General features: G+C 28.4%; 1 protein-coding gene across 1 annotated transcript in view; it reads left to right on the plus strand.

Moving 5' to 3' along the window:
• The window catches only part of nwk (FCH and double SH3 domains nervous wreck), a 421,122-nt gene that overhangs the window by 221,831 nt on the left and 182,111 nt on the right, over positions 1 to 17,180 (plus strand). The window contains exons 7-8 of the mRNA XM_075374151.1: positions 599 to 662; positions 16,183 to 16,311. Coding sequence (XP_075230266.1) covers positions 599 to 662; positions 16,183 to 16,311 — 193 coding nt within the window. The remainder of the gene's footprint in view (positions 1 to 598; positions 663 to 16,182; positions 16,312 to 17,180) is intronic.

A 17,180-nucleotide genomic window follows, 5' to 3' on the forward strand; every position in this document is an offset into this window, starting at 1 on the left:
TTATTAAGTAAATCTTCGTAAGTCAAATTTAATTCTTGCATATCTTCTTTAATTTCTTTGATCCATAATTGCGGATTTTTTAAAGACCAAAACTGATCGATAATTCTCTTAGTAATCCTATCCTGCGGTAATCTTAACATTTGTGCACAGAAAGAAATTTGCTTCTTTTTCATAGTATCAATTAAGGACACCAAGTTTTCGTACAGGAATTTATTAGACAATAATCTGTAGTGATTTTCGTGTTTATATTTTTTGTTTATGCAGGTTCTAAGAATCCTGCGTTCAACTTTAAACAAAGGTGTAGTCCTTTGTATTTATTTTATAAATATTATAAAATAATCGTAAATTATTCAACCAATATAATAATAATATTATTAAATTTAGGAACTTTCTTTATACAGTATATCTGGAATAAATTTTAAAAGAATTATCGTTTTATTTTTACATTAACTTAAAAAAATGTCCGGTTAAAGCACATAGATATTATTACAAAAATTGTATATTTATCACTTATAAAAAATATGTAGTTCTTAAAATAAATTATACAATTTTGTAATATAAGAGTAATAATTAAATTATTTTTTTCTTTTTATTGCAGGTTAAAAAAGAAGAAAGGCTCATTTTTTCAGTCAATAACTTCCCTACAAAAGAATAGTGCCAAGGTAATATTAAAATTTATTATAATTTAATAAATATTTTAAATTAAAAAAGTACATAAATAATAAACAGAAAAAAAGGAAAAAAATATCTTATTATGAAAATAAATTTACAAAACTGATAATAAATACATCAATTTAAGTATTTATACAGAAAATGTTTTATTCACTTATTTTTTTGTAAGATGTAATTTAAAATATAACGAATTATTCTTAAAAGCAATCTAAAAGCAAGAAAAATTAAATAATCTTTTTAGTTGCCTGTCACCCGTTTTGACATCTTAAATATTTTAAAACAAAGGTCTTTCCAATTATTGATATTTAGACAAATTACTTTATCCTTTTTTTCAAATTTATATTATAGTAAATCAAGGTAACAAAAGATTTTTAATTTTTTAAACAGCAGACTATTTTATTAAAAAAAAATTATATAAACTACATCATAATCTTTTTTTTCTTATTTAATTTATTTAAATAAATTTTATTTAAAATTATATGTGAATATTTAAGAAAATCTAAACGAAAAATCAAATTTAAGAACAACGATATGAAAAATAACAATTGCTCGTTTATTTAGGCAGATCTTTATATTGGTTTCTTAACTCAATTGTAAAACTGTTACAAAATAGTTTTTCTATGATAAAAATTATCAAATCAATAAAGAATTTAGGAAAATATATCAAAAAAAAACAAAGAGAAAAAGGAACAAATTATTAAAAAAATATTTTTGACGTAGAATTCGATTACATATTTTATTCAACGTAGCGTTATGATCAATATGTTATATGGATTTATATTTCCCACTTGTATTTTTATTGCAATTCAAAATTGGGCTTAAGAAGATTATTTTGGTAAGAAAACTTATAAAATAACTTATAAATTTCTCTTTATTTTTTTATGCATTAAATATTATTAATATAATATTTTTTTTTGTCTTCTATCATTTGACTGGTTTGATGCAGCTCTCCAAGATTCCCCATCTAGTGCTAGCCGTTTCATTTCCGTATACCCCTACATCCCTAAAAATTTGTTTAACATATTCCAAACGTTGCCTGTCTACACAATTTTTTTCTTCTATCTGTCCTTCCAATATTAAAGCGACTATTCCAGGATGCCTTAATATGTGGCCTATAGGTCTGTCTCTTCTTTTAGCTATATTTTTCCAAATGCTTCTTTCTTCATCTATTTGTCACAACACCTCTTCATTTGTCACTTTATCCACTCATCTGATTTTTAACATTCTCCTATAGCACCACATTTCAAAAGCTTCTAATCATTTCTTCTCAGGTACTCCAATCGTTCAAGTTTCACTTCCATATAAAGCGACGCTCCAACCATATACTTTCAAAAATCTTTTCCTGACGTTTAAATTAATTTTTGATGTACACAAATTATATTTCTGACTGAAGGCTCGTTTCGCCTGTGCTATTCGGCATTTTATATCGCTCCTGCTTCGTCCATCTTTAGTAATTCTACTTCCCAAATAACAAAATTCTTCTACCTCCATAATCTTTTCTCCTCCTATTTTCACATTCAATGGTCTATCTTTGTTGTTTCTACTATATTTCATTACTTTCGTTTTGTTCTTGTTTATTTTCATGCGGTAGTTCTTCATCATGCGTAGAACATCATCCATGCCATTCATTGTTTCTTCTAAATCCCTTTTACTCTCAGCTAGAATTACTATATCGTCAGCAAATCGTAGCATCTTTATCTTTTCACCTTGTATTGTTACTCCGAATCTAAATTGTTCTTTAACATCATTAACTGCTAGTTCTATGTAAGATTAAAAAGTAACGGGGATAGGGAACATTCTTGTCGGACTCCCTTTCTTATTACAGCTTCTTTCTTATCTTCTTCAATTATTACTGTTGCTGTTTGGTTCCTGTAAATGTTAGCAATCGTTCTTCTAGCTCTGTATTTGAACCTTAATTTTTTTTAAATGCTGAACATTTTATTCCAGTCTACGTTATCGAATGCCTTTTCTAGGTCTATAAATGCCAAGTATGTTGGTTTGTTTTTCTTTAATCTTCCTTCTACTATTAATCTAAGGCCTAAAATTGCTTCCCTTAATATACATTACGTAATATTACTACGTAACCCTAATATTATTAATATGCGAATGTGTAATATGCTAATATGTAACTAAAGAGACATATAATTTTTACTTGAATTAAAAAAAATAGTAACATCTACATTCATAAAAATAAAAAAATAATAAAAATAATTAGCTTGGTTGTAATTTAATTAAGCAAATCAATCTGATTTTAACAAAATATTATTTAAAATTTAAACGTAGAACTGGATTACCCATTTCATTTAAGATTTAGATTTCCTTTCTTATATTTAATGAAATTTAATAGAATGCAACAAAAGTAGAAAAATTTATCGAAATAGTAAAAATGAAAAATTAGTAATCCATGATGTACAAAATAACGACGCAGCCCGTTACAAGATAGACATTTACTGTGTATCACAATTCCAGTATACCTTTTAGTAATATTACACAATTCCAACCAAACGAATGTTATAACGAAAAAAATAACTGGATACTCTTTGTTCTAGTATAATTTTTGATTACCTTATAAGAATATTTTGAGAATATTGTTTTCGTATAAAAAATTATACTAAATTATAAAAAATTAAGCAGTAATCCTCTGACTGCCTAAGGGCTTCCACCTCGAAAAACTTGAACCCTATCAAAGGAAGAAGGAAAATTGAATGTCAAATACATACAATTTTTCAGGAAACGAATTTTAAGATTTGAAAATTTATTTATTTATTTCAGTTGTTTTAACACAATTTTCTTTAACAGTTATATAGTTTTTTGTTTTTTTTTTAATTGCCAAAGAATGGAATGTATAAGTAATCATATTTTTTATAAATTATCCCATGAATACCAACCTTACTGGACAAGAAAGAAGAATGTCATCCTTTATGTAGGAAGTTTATTAAACTAAATCATCCGTTAAAATAAATTACTACATTTTTTGTATTTTATTATATCTTAAAATAGCCAATCGTCTAGCCAGGGGGCAGAGCCCCCTGACCACTATGTCTTCATTATCTTTATGGCTATGAGAAACGTTTGCATTTATATGATCGTTCAACCTCCAGGCGTTGATCTCTTTCCTCTTTGGTTTTTTGTTCTTTGAGACCCCCGGCTTCGCTTAGCGGCACTTGATGATCGTCCTAAATTCGATTTCTTCTTACAGGGCATAATGAAAAAGAATGAAAATACTATATGGAAAGAAGAAGAAAAAATGAATAATAAAAGGGGATGTTTGATACAAAAAAAAGAAGAGGAAACGATTAGGAAGTATTCACGTTTATAAATACTTGACAAAAACTATTTCCAAAAGTCAGAATAGTAGTAACTATAGTAATGTGAAAATGAGATATCCTACAGATATTCGTTAAAAAGAATTAATTAGTAATTTTACTTCATTATATTTCTGTTGCCATGGTGATAGAAGTATAATGGAGTAAAAGGATTAATTTTTGTTTAATGAATATCTTTAATCCACAATTTTATTCCCGAGTGGGCCAGGATCTCGGTAAGTGTCTTAAAACCTTCCCAGGAATAACACAAATGTATCCTAAAAATTTAAAGCAATCGGTTGATTGGTTTCTGCGTGATGCTGTTGCAAACGAACAAACAGACAAATTTTGGATTTATGTATAAGATTACAAATTAAAAAAATTTACTTAACCGTCGCTATTCTTTTATTAAAAAAAGGAAAAAAAGAATAATTTTGCTGGATATTTATTGTAATTAATGAATTACTAATTAATGAAATTAAAAGAATTAATTTAATTAAGGAAAATAGGAAAAAAAGAGTTTTTGTTTTAAAGACACGATTGTAGCATGTGAACATTTCTTAAGTATCAAAAATCCAAGACAAACCATAAAAAAAAATATTCGAGAAAAAAAACACTGGTTGCTGAAGATAATGCGTGAGTGTTAAAGCTAAATACGGATTTTGTATACACATTATTTGTATTTATATTTGGAAATGGCCAGTTCATAAATATTCATGCATAGACTTCTTTACTCTTCGAATGGAAATTTGGCAATTATTTTTCTGGTATAAAATTCTTCGGGTTTTTTTTATTGTTCATCATGCAGTATTTAAATTTTTGGAATTTCGTCAACGATTTCTCTAACTTTTACGCTTCGTTCTTTGCAGATAGCTTACACTTCTCTGAAATACTATTTTTTTTAAATAAATTCGTCAGAGAAGCTTCAAGTTTCCGTTTTCAGACACCCGAATAAAATGTTACATCAGAGGAAAAATTAGTCGTATACTATTCATTGTATTGTATTATAAAATTATATCGTATCATGTAATCCTGTACTGTACACAGAATAATATTTAAGTGTGGAAACAGCTTTAAAACTGCATATCTGAGAGGTATTTATAGGCAGAAAGAAATGAGGTTCTACCTAGTTAAAAAAATTTACATGATAGATTTTTAATTTTTCCGCCATATTGAATCAAACTTAATTTTTTTAAATAAGAAGGTGGGGATTTAAACTTTTATAAGAAAAACAATGGTGAAACCCTTTTTTCTATTAATGCCTTCGTTATCGAGTTATAAGCATTCAAATTTGCAATGACGGAAAAATTGTTTAAGAATAAAACGAGGTAAAACGCGCTATATGAACAATTTATTGCATTTTACATTCATAATAGATACAATAACGAACTTTAAACAGTGCTATAATATTGATAATTATTTTATAATCACATATAAAAAAAAAAATGTTCCTAACAGTAAAACTTTTCAGTTATATGAAGTGAGATTATAGCAAATATAAAAAAAAAATGTAAAACTTCAGTGAATAATAAAAACACAATTTTACAGTTTTTTTTGAGATGTTGCAACTGACTTAAAAACTACAGATAGATCCTTGTATCTTAAACTACTGTAATATTTATTTCATATAACAAATGGAAAACGACCGACAGGAATACAGTTCAGCAATCAATAAAATACAGGATAACATTAGTGAACATAATGACGTAAGAACAAGTTACTCATTCCAGCTGTCCAAATATTACTGTCAGAAGAACTGATTTAAATTCAAAAATCAAGGTTTTTTTACTGTTACTTAAAGCAAAAGCTGGCAAAGTATTGCATGAATTTCCAGGGTATTAATAATTTAAAATAAAAAGCAAAAAAAAAAAAAAACAAAACAGAATATGTATATTTTTAGAAGTGCGGAGTAGATTTTAAGAAAGATCTTTCTAAAATTATTCATATATAGGTTAAGCTTAACAAATTTCCTTCAGTAATGTTTTCTGTAAAACTAATATCCCTCCTTCAATAAAGATTAAAATAAGAAAAAGAACATTTAAAAAAAAATGATCTATATTTTAGGTCTGTGATTTGTAATTTAAAAATTTTTTGATAGCTATATATATGAAGTATAAACTTGCAAAATATTTAAACCAAAGGAAAATAAAGTAAAAGAACAATAAAAAGTAGATTATAATTTTAAGAGGTGGTGATTGATGTTTTGAAAAAAAAAATTTTGGATTATTTCTGTATAAATTGTAGGTAACATTGTTTTAACAATTTTTTTTTCTAAAATGTCTCTGAAGAAAATATTTGTGATTTTGTATTCCATTCAACTGGCGATTCCAATCAATAGAGTTGATAACTGGATTGAAATTTTTGGCTTTTATTTTTTTCCAACAAAAATAAATTCAACCATATTATTTTTGTATACAAAATGATAAACTAAATTTAAAATCCATTACACTATTTCAGAAACTATAAGTAAAGATGATTACATACAATCACAATGTAGAGAGGTTTCCATCGCAGCTTCTCAAAAATTAAGTACTAATATTCTTATAAAGAACATTTAATGTAAGAACATATACAAAGGTAGTTCAGAGAACAGTCCCGGTGGTAGTTCAACATAAAACAAACACAATCAAAAGAATTCATAATCAAGGGGAAAAAATGAAATTAAAACTATAATTAATAATGAAAAAATAATAATTAAAATTGAAGGAAGTGAAATAATGATATGAAGTGTTACCCTAAATTAATGCAGTTCCACCTCGAATCACATAGTCACAAATTAGAAAAAAAACTTTTTTAAAATCTAAACGATAAATAGAATGAATGAAATGCGAAATGGTAGCTGTCGGATTACATACACAGACATTTCATCTTAATAAAATTGTAAAAAAGTAACAAAACAAATAGTAGAAAAGATTGAATCTGAAATAACTATTCATTCGATATTAATTTTGTAATTCATATTTTTCATCGAAATTAAACATGACTGTACGAAAGTTAAAAAAATGTACTTTTCTCTAACGACAATTTCTTGGAGAAATGAATAATTTTATCCTTTATCACAGTGCCAAATACATTCTTCCGAAAAATTCAAGTTTAGTTAATTCTAATATAGCAATCACTTTGATAGACTTTAAAAAAAAATTACAAATGTCACGTTTTTCTATCGATAGTAGCAATCAACAGAGAAATATATTACAAAACAAAGCTACAATGTAACCACCGGATTAGTCTAGTGGTTAAACTCCTCATCGAAAAATCAGCTGATTTTCGAAGTCGAGAGTTTTAAGTTTTGAGTCCTTGTAAAAACAGTTGCTTTTATATAGATTTGAACGCTAGATTGTTGATACTGGTGTTCTTTACTGGTTGGGTTTCAATTAATCACACATCTCAGGAGTGGTTGATCTGATTCTGTTCCAGTCAATATATCTACCGGTACATTTACACTTACACTGAAGCTATATCAGGCCTGGCAAGCGGTAGTGGTAATTGCATTTTCACACACACACGCGCGTGCCAAGACCCGATAATACGAGGCTCAGCCGATAAATTTTACACACTAGCGTGCTGCACGAAGACAAAAGGTACTAACGACCGTTGGGCGTAGCAGCCCATGATAGCTAAAATCCCCTTCTACAAATCTGCGATAATGCGTTGCAATCCGTTTACCGGTTAGTTTTCAGTAGCAGTTAAAATGGAGTCGAGTACGGCCAATATGTCAACACGGTTAAAACAGCGCGCAGTGATCTAATTTTTAACAGCAGAAAATGTGTATGTAAGAATATTTTTCATCGTTTAAACGCAGTTTACAGTAGTGAAACGGTTGATAGGAGTACTGTGAACAGATGGACGTTGAAATTTCGCAAATATGAAGCTGGTAAAGCGACAATTGAGGACGACGCACTTCGCACGGACGACCAGTTTTTGTGACTGACAAGAAAAATCGAAAGGAAGTGGAATAATTTGCTTCAACGTGACCGGCAAATCACCCAGCAACGCATCACTATTCAGTTAGGCATTTCTAAAGAACGAGTAGGCCATATTGTCGAGCAATTGGGTTACCATAAGATCTGTGCACGATGGTTACCACGCAAACTCACCGCAAGCTGAAGTTTGAGCCTATTCCGCATCCGCCATACTCCCCAGATTTGGCTCCGTGCAACTTCCACTTCTTTCATCCCAAGAGGGATCTTAAAGGTGATCATTATACCACCGACGATGAGGTGAAGGAATCTGAGGCCACTTGGATCCGGGGAAGACCGTCAGAATTTTTCAGTGGCGGAATGCAAAAACTTGTCACACGTTGGGAAAAGTGTATCAGTGTAAACGGGGATTATATAGAAAAATAAATGCTGCATTTTTCAACTAAGATATTGCACTTTTATTCATTTTTTATTTCATTACAATATCTGTTTTCATTCCCATTCTACGTATATATGTGCAAAATTTATCAGCCAAGTCTCGTAGCTGGAAAACTGGTTGGAAAACAAATAGAGCAACAATGTAACGAGAAATATATTATAACTGATAGATGAAACATAAAAATATATATATATATATAAAAAAAAAAAATAGATGATGAAGGCAAAAAATCATATCGATATATATACAGAAAGTAATAAAGAAAATTGATGGAAATATCTAATGAGGTAGAAAATGTACGAACTGGAAAAATCAATGTAACAAAATAAAACTTACGGGAAAAGTATGTGAAAATGTATTATAATCAGAGAGGGGCGAATAAAAAACATTCGTTACAAAGAAAATAACGTTACAAAATAAAAGTAAGGTGGTAGGATTAGTTAGAAGAACTGAATAGAGGAGAAAAATTATTCTGTTAAAGTGCTGTAGGAGAAAAAAAGAAATTGATGATGATTTCAGAGTAGACCCTATTATACTACAATCTGGGTTTGATAGAGCTCTAAAAGGTTTAACAAGATTGAAGTAGTAAGAATTGATGATATACCATCTGAAATACTATGCAGTCAGAAAGAAACAAGAATAAATAAGCTTAACACATTAGTACGTAGAATTAATGAGATTAGAGAAATAACTTCAGATTAACAAAAAAAAAACCATTATGATTGTTATTGTACAAAGAAAACAGTAGCAGATTTACGTGAGAACTATGGCACCATCAGTTATAATTTTTCATGCATCAAAAATATTTTCTAGTGCTAAGTTGAAATAAGAAGAACGAATGATAGAAGTTAAATCAAATGAAGGTTGATTGGTTTCAGAAAAATAATGCATAAAAGAGATGTTAGTATAGTCATCAGATTAATTGTTAAAGGTATGAATAATAATGCTATCTAAATAGCATAAATAGAAATTAAAAAAACATTTGATGAAGTCGAAATGAATAAAATGATTATAATTTTAGGAAAATTTGGAATTAAGTACATAGAAAAAAGTTATATTTAATTGTAAAAGAATCAGATAATAGTTATAAGAATAGAATTTGAAGAAAAACAAGCTCCGACCAAGAAATTAATGGGGGATGTAGATTGCCCGTTTTACTTTTCAGTTGTACAAAAAAGTCGCACTTAAGGAATTAAACAAAATAGATGAAAGTTCAGTAACGGTTCAAGAAGAAAAAAATAAGTTAAGTACGAAAGATAGATAAATAACATAGTTGAAAAATAAGAAGATTGATCCATTAACGACATTGTTCTTTTAGAGGAAACCAAAACGTGTTAAAACATTAGACAGCATGAATTTATTAAAAAAAAAGAAATTAATTTCGAAAAATCCAAGACAAAAACAAAAATGAAATGTGACAGAAAATGAAAGTGAGTAAGAAATTATATATGAAGGTAGTGAAAAAAAGTTACTTGAAGTGCAAGAATTTTGTTAATTAGGAGTAAAATTACAAAGTCTACATGAAGCAAAGCAGATCAAAAGTAGACTGACTGACACACGCGAGAGCTTTTATGTAAAATGATGGGCAATAACATATTTAAATAGATCCTGGCATAAACTTTTATTCTGAATAAAATGGTATGAAAAAAGTCATAGAAACTAAACACAAACCTAACTATTTTAATGTTTATTAAAAACAAATCGTATCAGAATGTGAGATTTTAGCCGGTTATTAAACAAAAACTACTAAAATTACAGTTCTGAAAACTATTTTTTTTTTTCAATTTTTCAGATCAGATTTCATATAAAACCACAAAATGTACTCCTTATTTTCGATCTCAAGTTTTATTGACTGGCTTAATTTTACCGATGGCACAGAAATCAGTACAAATCTTTCACCAGCCGATACTCGCAAACAAAGTGTTGCCGACTTATGTTTATATGAACTTTCTTCTTTATTTCCAGAAAAAATTTCCTAAAAATTCCTTACATTTTTCGTGAATCTCGCTTATAAATATTTAAAAAAAAGAATAATGTTAAGTCATAGCGCCAAATTAGCTTACACTTAAGACCCAATTGGTGGAGTAACGTTAAAAGAAAGTTGATACTTGGATTTACCTGAACCGTTGTTAAATATTATTCTTAGAAAATATAAATGAAGATATTATTTTGGTAATAAATACTTGTTTTTTTTTGTTTTTTTTTTACATTGTTTTAAATGATAAATGAAATTAATCAATCCACTGACCCGGCACCACTTCAGTTGTGGACCGCACAAACTTGTATTCTTGAAATTAGATGACCGAAATATTTCTCCTAATCCTTTATCCTCATAAATAAAACTTTTAACTATAAGAACTCTCTCCCATTTATATCTCACTCGTTGAAATTATCTTCTTTTTTATTTGAGGAACCAATTTGTGCCTTACTCACTGAACTGCTGTGAGTCCCAAATTTATATCACTCTTTTTTATTACAATTACAGCATTTAAAAAAATATGTATTATATATATATATATATTGTATTAAAAATGTATAGAACAAAATTTCGTATGCAAAAAGTATAGATTAAAAAACAAATAAAAATTGGGAGGTAAATGTTTTGTTGCAGTGTAGTATTGTTGTTTTGGGCGAAGCAGTCAATCTCTTAAAAAAAGAACTGCTTAATTATTCCAATATTTTAATCTAGGTAACCAGGTTAGGTTAGCTGTACAGTCTAGGGTAGAAACTAATTTCTTAAATAATATTAAGTTTCATGTTTGTATTTGGAAATCAAACGTGTTTTGTAAAAATAACGGTTTGAGTATAGCAATATTTAAATTTTAATTAACGGAGCGAACGGGAATAAAGCATCTACCCTTTCATACAATAAACTTTTTTGCTTGTAATTTAAAAGTAGAATCGATTTTGAAAAAAAAAGAATCGCTATCATAATATTTTAATTTTTGCTAGTTTAAAGGAAAAGGCAAAATATTTAGAGGGTCTGGCGATGTAGAAAGCTCCGAATTCTAACATACTGAAACAGTTTTTTTTTATAAATTATAAAAAAAAAGTTAATATTATACAAACACTTAAAAAGGACTTTTATGAAAACGTTCATAAATTTTTTTTATCATTATTATTCGAATTCTTTAATTATTTATTTTTATTGAATTAATATAAAAAAGGAAACTATATTACAGTAAAGTGAATATTCTTAAAATAAATTCTGAAATATTTCGTGCTGAATAAATAAATATATTTATATACTCTTTACTCAATACTTGATTTATGAAAGTATCTTATATAAAATATCTTGTACACTAATTCAAAGAAGAAATTCTATATTATTAATGATAAGAAAAGTAAATATAACATGAAAAATGACACGAGATGTTTTAAAATAATGATGGCAAGAACAAAGAGTTTTTTAATAATGAAAACATTGACATGACTGACAACATCGTGTAAAAGAGTAATTGGGGAAAACTAAAAAGTAGAATTTTTAAAAGAAAGAAAAACTTGTGAGAGTAAGTAATATAAAAATTTTTAATGGTAGGATAGTATTAGAAAAATTATATAACACTAGTTTTCAATTGTGATTAATTACTTTTTCTTTTTACATCTGACCAATGTAGCTGAAATAGCTAAATTAAAGAGGAAAGTCATGACAAAAGTCATAATCATATCAAAAATATGTCCGGAGTTTGCAAATCTTTACAATCTAAGATCTAGAAAGTTCATATATACAAAAAGAAAACAGTATGCATGTATCTGCCTACGTAAGTGCGCCAAATTGCTTTTGGCCTAATATCTCAAGATTGACAAAACCAATTTTCTTCGAATTTGACTAAAATATTTTTATATATGGGTTATTAACTTTTAATAAAATATGGGTTATATTATGGGTAATAATAATATACAATAAAATATGGGTAATAATATGGGTTATAATAACTCAAAATTCGATAAGGAGGTGGGGAGGATATCGCGAAAAAAACAATTTCGATTTTCTTTAGAGGCGTTTTAGTGAAAACTTCATTTAAGAAAATTTATTAGCTAAAATGACTATATAAAAAATCCAAAAAAATTTTATAAAAAACCATCCCCATCTCTTAAAATTAAAATTATATATATTTTGTTCCTTTACACTATCTCCTTTAGGTATAAATATTTTTTGAAATTTTATACTTCATATATAGAATTATCAAGAAGTATTTCAAAATCTAGATTATTATACAGAAAATAAACTTATACAGATAACATCATAACTTACGATTCGAATCACCCAACGGAACATAAATTAGCGGCTTTTAGATACGTAGATAGATTACATAAATTACCATTAAAGAAATAAGCATAAAAAAAGAATTAAACACTATTTTTCATATGCAGAAAATAAAAACGGGTATAAAAAAGAAATGATCAGAAAAGTGAATAAAAATAGAAATGAAGTTAAAGAAACCTTTAAATTGAGTAAATTAACATTTACTGGAAAAGAAATTTACCCAATTAAACAATTCTTTAGTAAATATAATACAAAAATGGCTATAAATACAAATAATACACTAAAAAAAAAAATTGTAATAGCAATAAAGAAGAAAAAGATATTTACAGTAATAATAGTATAAATAGAATAAAATGTAAATGCAATGCAACATATATTGGACAAACAGGAAGAAAATTAAAAATGAGATATAACGAACACATCACATCTTTTAAAAATAAAAAACAAGATTAAATTATGCAACGCATTTAATAAAAGGACATATCCCAATGAAAATGGAAGAATCAATGAAATTAATTCAAAATTGTAAAAAAGGAAGATGAATGAACATTTTAGAAAATTTAGAAAACTTTAAATTAATAAGCAAAAATAAAACGATCATAAATGAACAGATCAATTATCAAAGGGATGTCCTTTTCAACAACCTCAATATATTGACACAGGAGGTGGATTAAAAAAATTAAAAAAATAAGAATAACCATTAATAACAAACACACAAGAAGAAGGCCAGATGAGACATGACGTCAAATATAGGGAGGGGCGTTGTCTAAATGCTATTTAAAGATTAACAGAAATATAAAAAATCAGTACAATAAGTTTTAACAGTGGAGTGGTTTCAAAACATGTCAACAACAGATAAAAAAATGAAGCTAATAAAGGTAAGCAGTACTCAAAATAGAAATCATACTGTTCTTATATTAAAATATAATAATATTTATTATTATCTTAATAACAATTAAAATTTATTTCTCTTTTGTGGCAATGTACAGAGTGTATCACGAAGTAGGGCCAGTAGACCGGGCTATTCTAATCATTAAAATAATGGAAAAGTCAACAAAACATATGTCCTTAAAATGATTCCTTTGCGAGTTACGGCTAGAGAACGATTTCACTCGGGTTTCAGTTGCATTGGTGATATGAGGTCAAACTGAAATTTTCAAGACTTTATTAATGGGCAGAGTTAGTTTTTTCTTATGACTTTTTAAGTGAAAAAACGAATAAAATAGGTCCCAGAACCATATCTGCAGTAGTTTCTGAAATATGGGGGTGAAAACCAATAAATTGGGGTAAAATTCCCTGTGTTTACGTCTGATGTATAATAAATTTGTTAAATGAGTAATAAAAACATAAAAATAAAAAAAAATAAAAAAAAACTTGTAGAGAATTTATTTTTGAACAAAAAGGTTTAAAATAAAATAAAGAAAAGTTAGAAAAATTCGAATTTTATTTAGAAACAATATATCAAAGTGCATTATACGAACCAGTTTATAATAAATGTTGAAAATGAGCCCGCCATTTTCAACACATTTCTTGGTACGCTTCTGTACTGCTTTTGTTGCCCTTTTAGTTCTTTAGGGCTGTCCTTAAGTTGCTCAACCGTATTCATAATGCGGATAATTAATTCCTCACAAGAATGTGTTTTTATGTTGTATACAATATTTTTCATTCATCTCCAGACGCAAAAATCTAAACATATTACATCAGGCGATCTTGGTGGCCAGGTATGTTGACCACCACGACCGATCCATTTCTTAGGAAAATGATGATTTAAGTGAGTATAAAACAGCACAAGAGAAGTGGGAAGGGGCACCATCGTCTTGGAAGTGTACTTTGCATCTCAGCGCTAGACGAACATCTACAGCTGCGGAAATTCTTCTTAAAGAAAGTGCAAGTAGATCTCAGCATTTATGAAGAGGTTCAAATAGCAGATTGTGAAGAAAGCCGCACCATACATTGACACTAAATTGGTGTTGAAAATTGCCTTCCACCTTTTCATGAGGATTTACTTCCGCCTATGTATGCTCATTGCGTAAGTTGTTGACGCCATTTCGAGTGAAATTTGCTTCGTCGGTAAACAAAACATACTTGTCGAGTTGTCGATTTATGTTCCACCACTTGCAGAACTCCAAGCAAAGCGGACTATTTCCTGGGTGTAGATGTTGAACTGGCTGTTTATGATAAGTATACACAAAAAACTTGTTTTAAGTGTCCTAAGAACCTTCGAATGTGAAACTCTGATCTGCTTAGAAAGACATCGTGGCTGGACTGCGCTGAACTGCATCGATAATAATTTCATCAATAACAGCGTCGTGCTGGACAGATAGTTCGTAGCTCGTACGAATACTAGGTAGTGAACCTGTTTTCCGAAGATTACGAAAGATTCCGATAATTGTTTTGGGATTTGGAATCCTGCGATTCGGAAAACTTATTTTATATTCTACTGTAGCAGATGTAGCATTACCGTTACACATACCGGAAATGAATATCATATCAGCGTATTCGTCTGTTGTAAATAAGTTCAGGATTACTTAAATGACAAACCGATCACGTTAAAACTAAAACCTTCACTAACGACAGCACTGTTCACAGTACCTAATTTACTTAATGTACGTTACCGAATGATTTAAATACTAATACAGTATTGTGCATTACTGATCAGCTGTTGTTATTTTATTGCCAACTTCGAAATAAACATTTTTCAAATCTATTGGGTTTTTGTCATTAATAAAAACACTTCATCTAAGTAATTTTTATTTTACAATTGTGTAATTTCCAGTTTTCATAAAACGTTTTTAACCATTTTTAACAGTAAAGTTTGTTTTACAAATTTTTCACATTACCTAAAAAATAATTTGGTATTTGTTTAGATTAAATTACTACTTTTGTAACAAATGTAGTAATCTAATTTTTGAATAAAATTCAATTCAAATTTTTCAACTTTTCTTTCTTTTATTCAAATTATCTTAGATAATTTGGTTCAGAATCAAATTCTTTACAAGTTTTGTTTAAAAGTGTTATGTTTTATTACCCATTTAACAAAGTTATTGTACTTAAAACATAAAAAACAGGATTTTTTTTAACCAATTTATTTGTTTTCACCTCAGATTTTTTTAAAACGTGCTGTAGATACGGTTCTGGGACCTATTTTATTTTATAGGTCAAAAACAATAAGAAATACCTAATTGTGTCCTTTAATTAACGTTCTGAAAATTTCAGGTTGATCTCATTTTACTGGAATAGCGGAAATCCAAGCGAAATCTTTCACTAGCCGTGACTCGCAAACGATATTTTTTAGAACATTTGTTTATGAGTACTTTCCAAGTAGTTGTACTTGTGAAAATAAGTTCTACATTCTGGAATACATCTTGGTTATGAACATCCTAGGAGAACTTCGTTATACACTCTGCATATTCTGTTTTTTTATTGGCTTTTTTAATTTTTATTTCTAATAGCCAGGAAAGTCATGCAGTACTTTGCAATCAAAGTCATGCAATCATTAAATATTTAATTAATCAATGAACACATAATAACCTAATTATTCAGTTTGATATCTGAATCATGCTATTTAAATATTTTCAGGTTACCTCAAAAAGAGATGCGCTTGAAGAAAAATCTTCCGGTGCAAGAAACGATTACTTGCTTAGTCTGGCAGCGGCCAACGCACACCAAACCCGATATTTTGTTGTCGATTTACAATCTACAATACAGGTAAACATTAATATTAGTTTATTCATATCTTCTTCTTCTTTTTCTCCTACCTTAAAATACAGGGAAATTTACGTCATTGATCTTTATTTTACTTGAGATCATTTTCTACAACTTGTTATACATTTTGAATTGACTAATGGCTTACAATTGGTTTATAGTGACGATAATTTACCAAAATGTTAAGTTTAAATGAGGAATTTAGTGGTTCTCGAATTGTGCGCTGTGTCTACATGGTTTACAAGGCGACATGTTAGAGTACCAGCACACTCAGTTTCCAAGAACACACTGCCTAGACAATACCCACCTATCAGTCATGTAGCCAATAAGCAAATGTCTTGACAGTTTTAAAACAAACTGGATGGTCTGTGCCTAAAATTTTCCAGAACACTTCGCATTTATTAACAGATTACCTCTATACCGTGTTTGATAGTAAAATACCTGTTTATTAATACTAATTTATTACCAATTAGAATTATTAATCACTTATTTGATTTATTTCTCATTATTTACTGAATGAAATAATTTGGATTAGAACTTATTTATTAGATAGTACTAATGAATACTTATTTATTTGATTAAATTATTGAATTATGGTTTCCACGTTCAACATATATATACATAACTGTATGTGTGTGCGCGTCCGTATATAAATGCCAGAAGTCAAAGGAGCTGCGAGACTTAAAAATTTGATTAATATTAAATCTTTGTTACCTTTAATACTTTTTTCTTTAGCTTCCGAGATCACCGGAGTAATACCTTTATTACTAGGCTATTTATTACATTCGATCATGGTATGTTCGATTAACGACATCTTTTCAGTATTAGAATAGATTGCAAAAAAATTAATTTCGATTTAAGATTACAATAGC

This window comes from Lycorma delicatula, chromosome 8 (genome assembly GCF_047948215.1).
Source record: "Lycorma delicatula isolate Av1 chromosome 8, ASM4794821v1, whole genome shotgun sequence".
In the NCBI taxonomy this organism is placed as follows: Eukaryota; Metazoa; Arthropoda; class Insecta; order Hemiptera; family Fulgoridae; genus Lycorma; species Lycorma delicatula.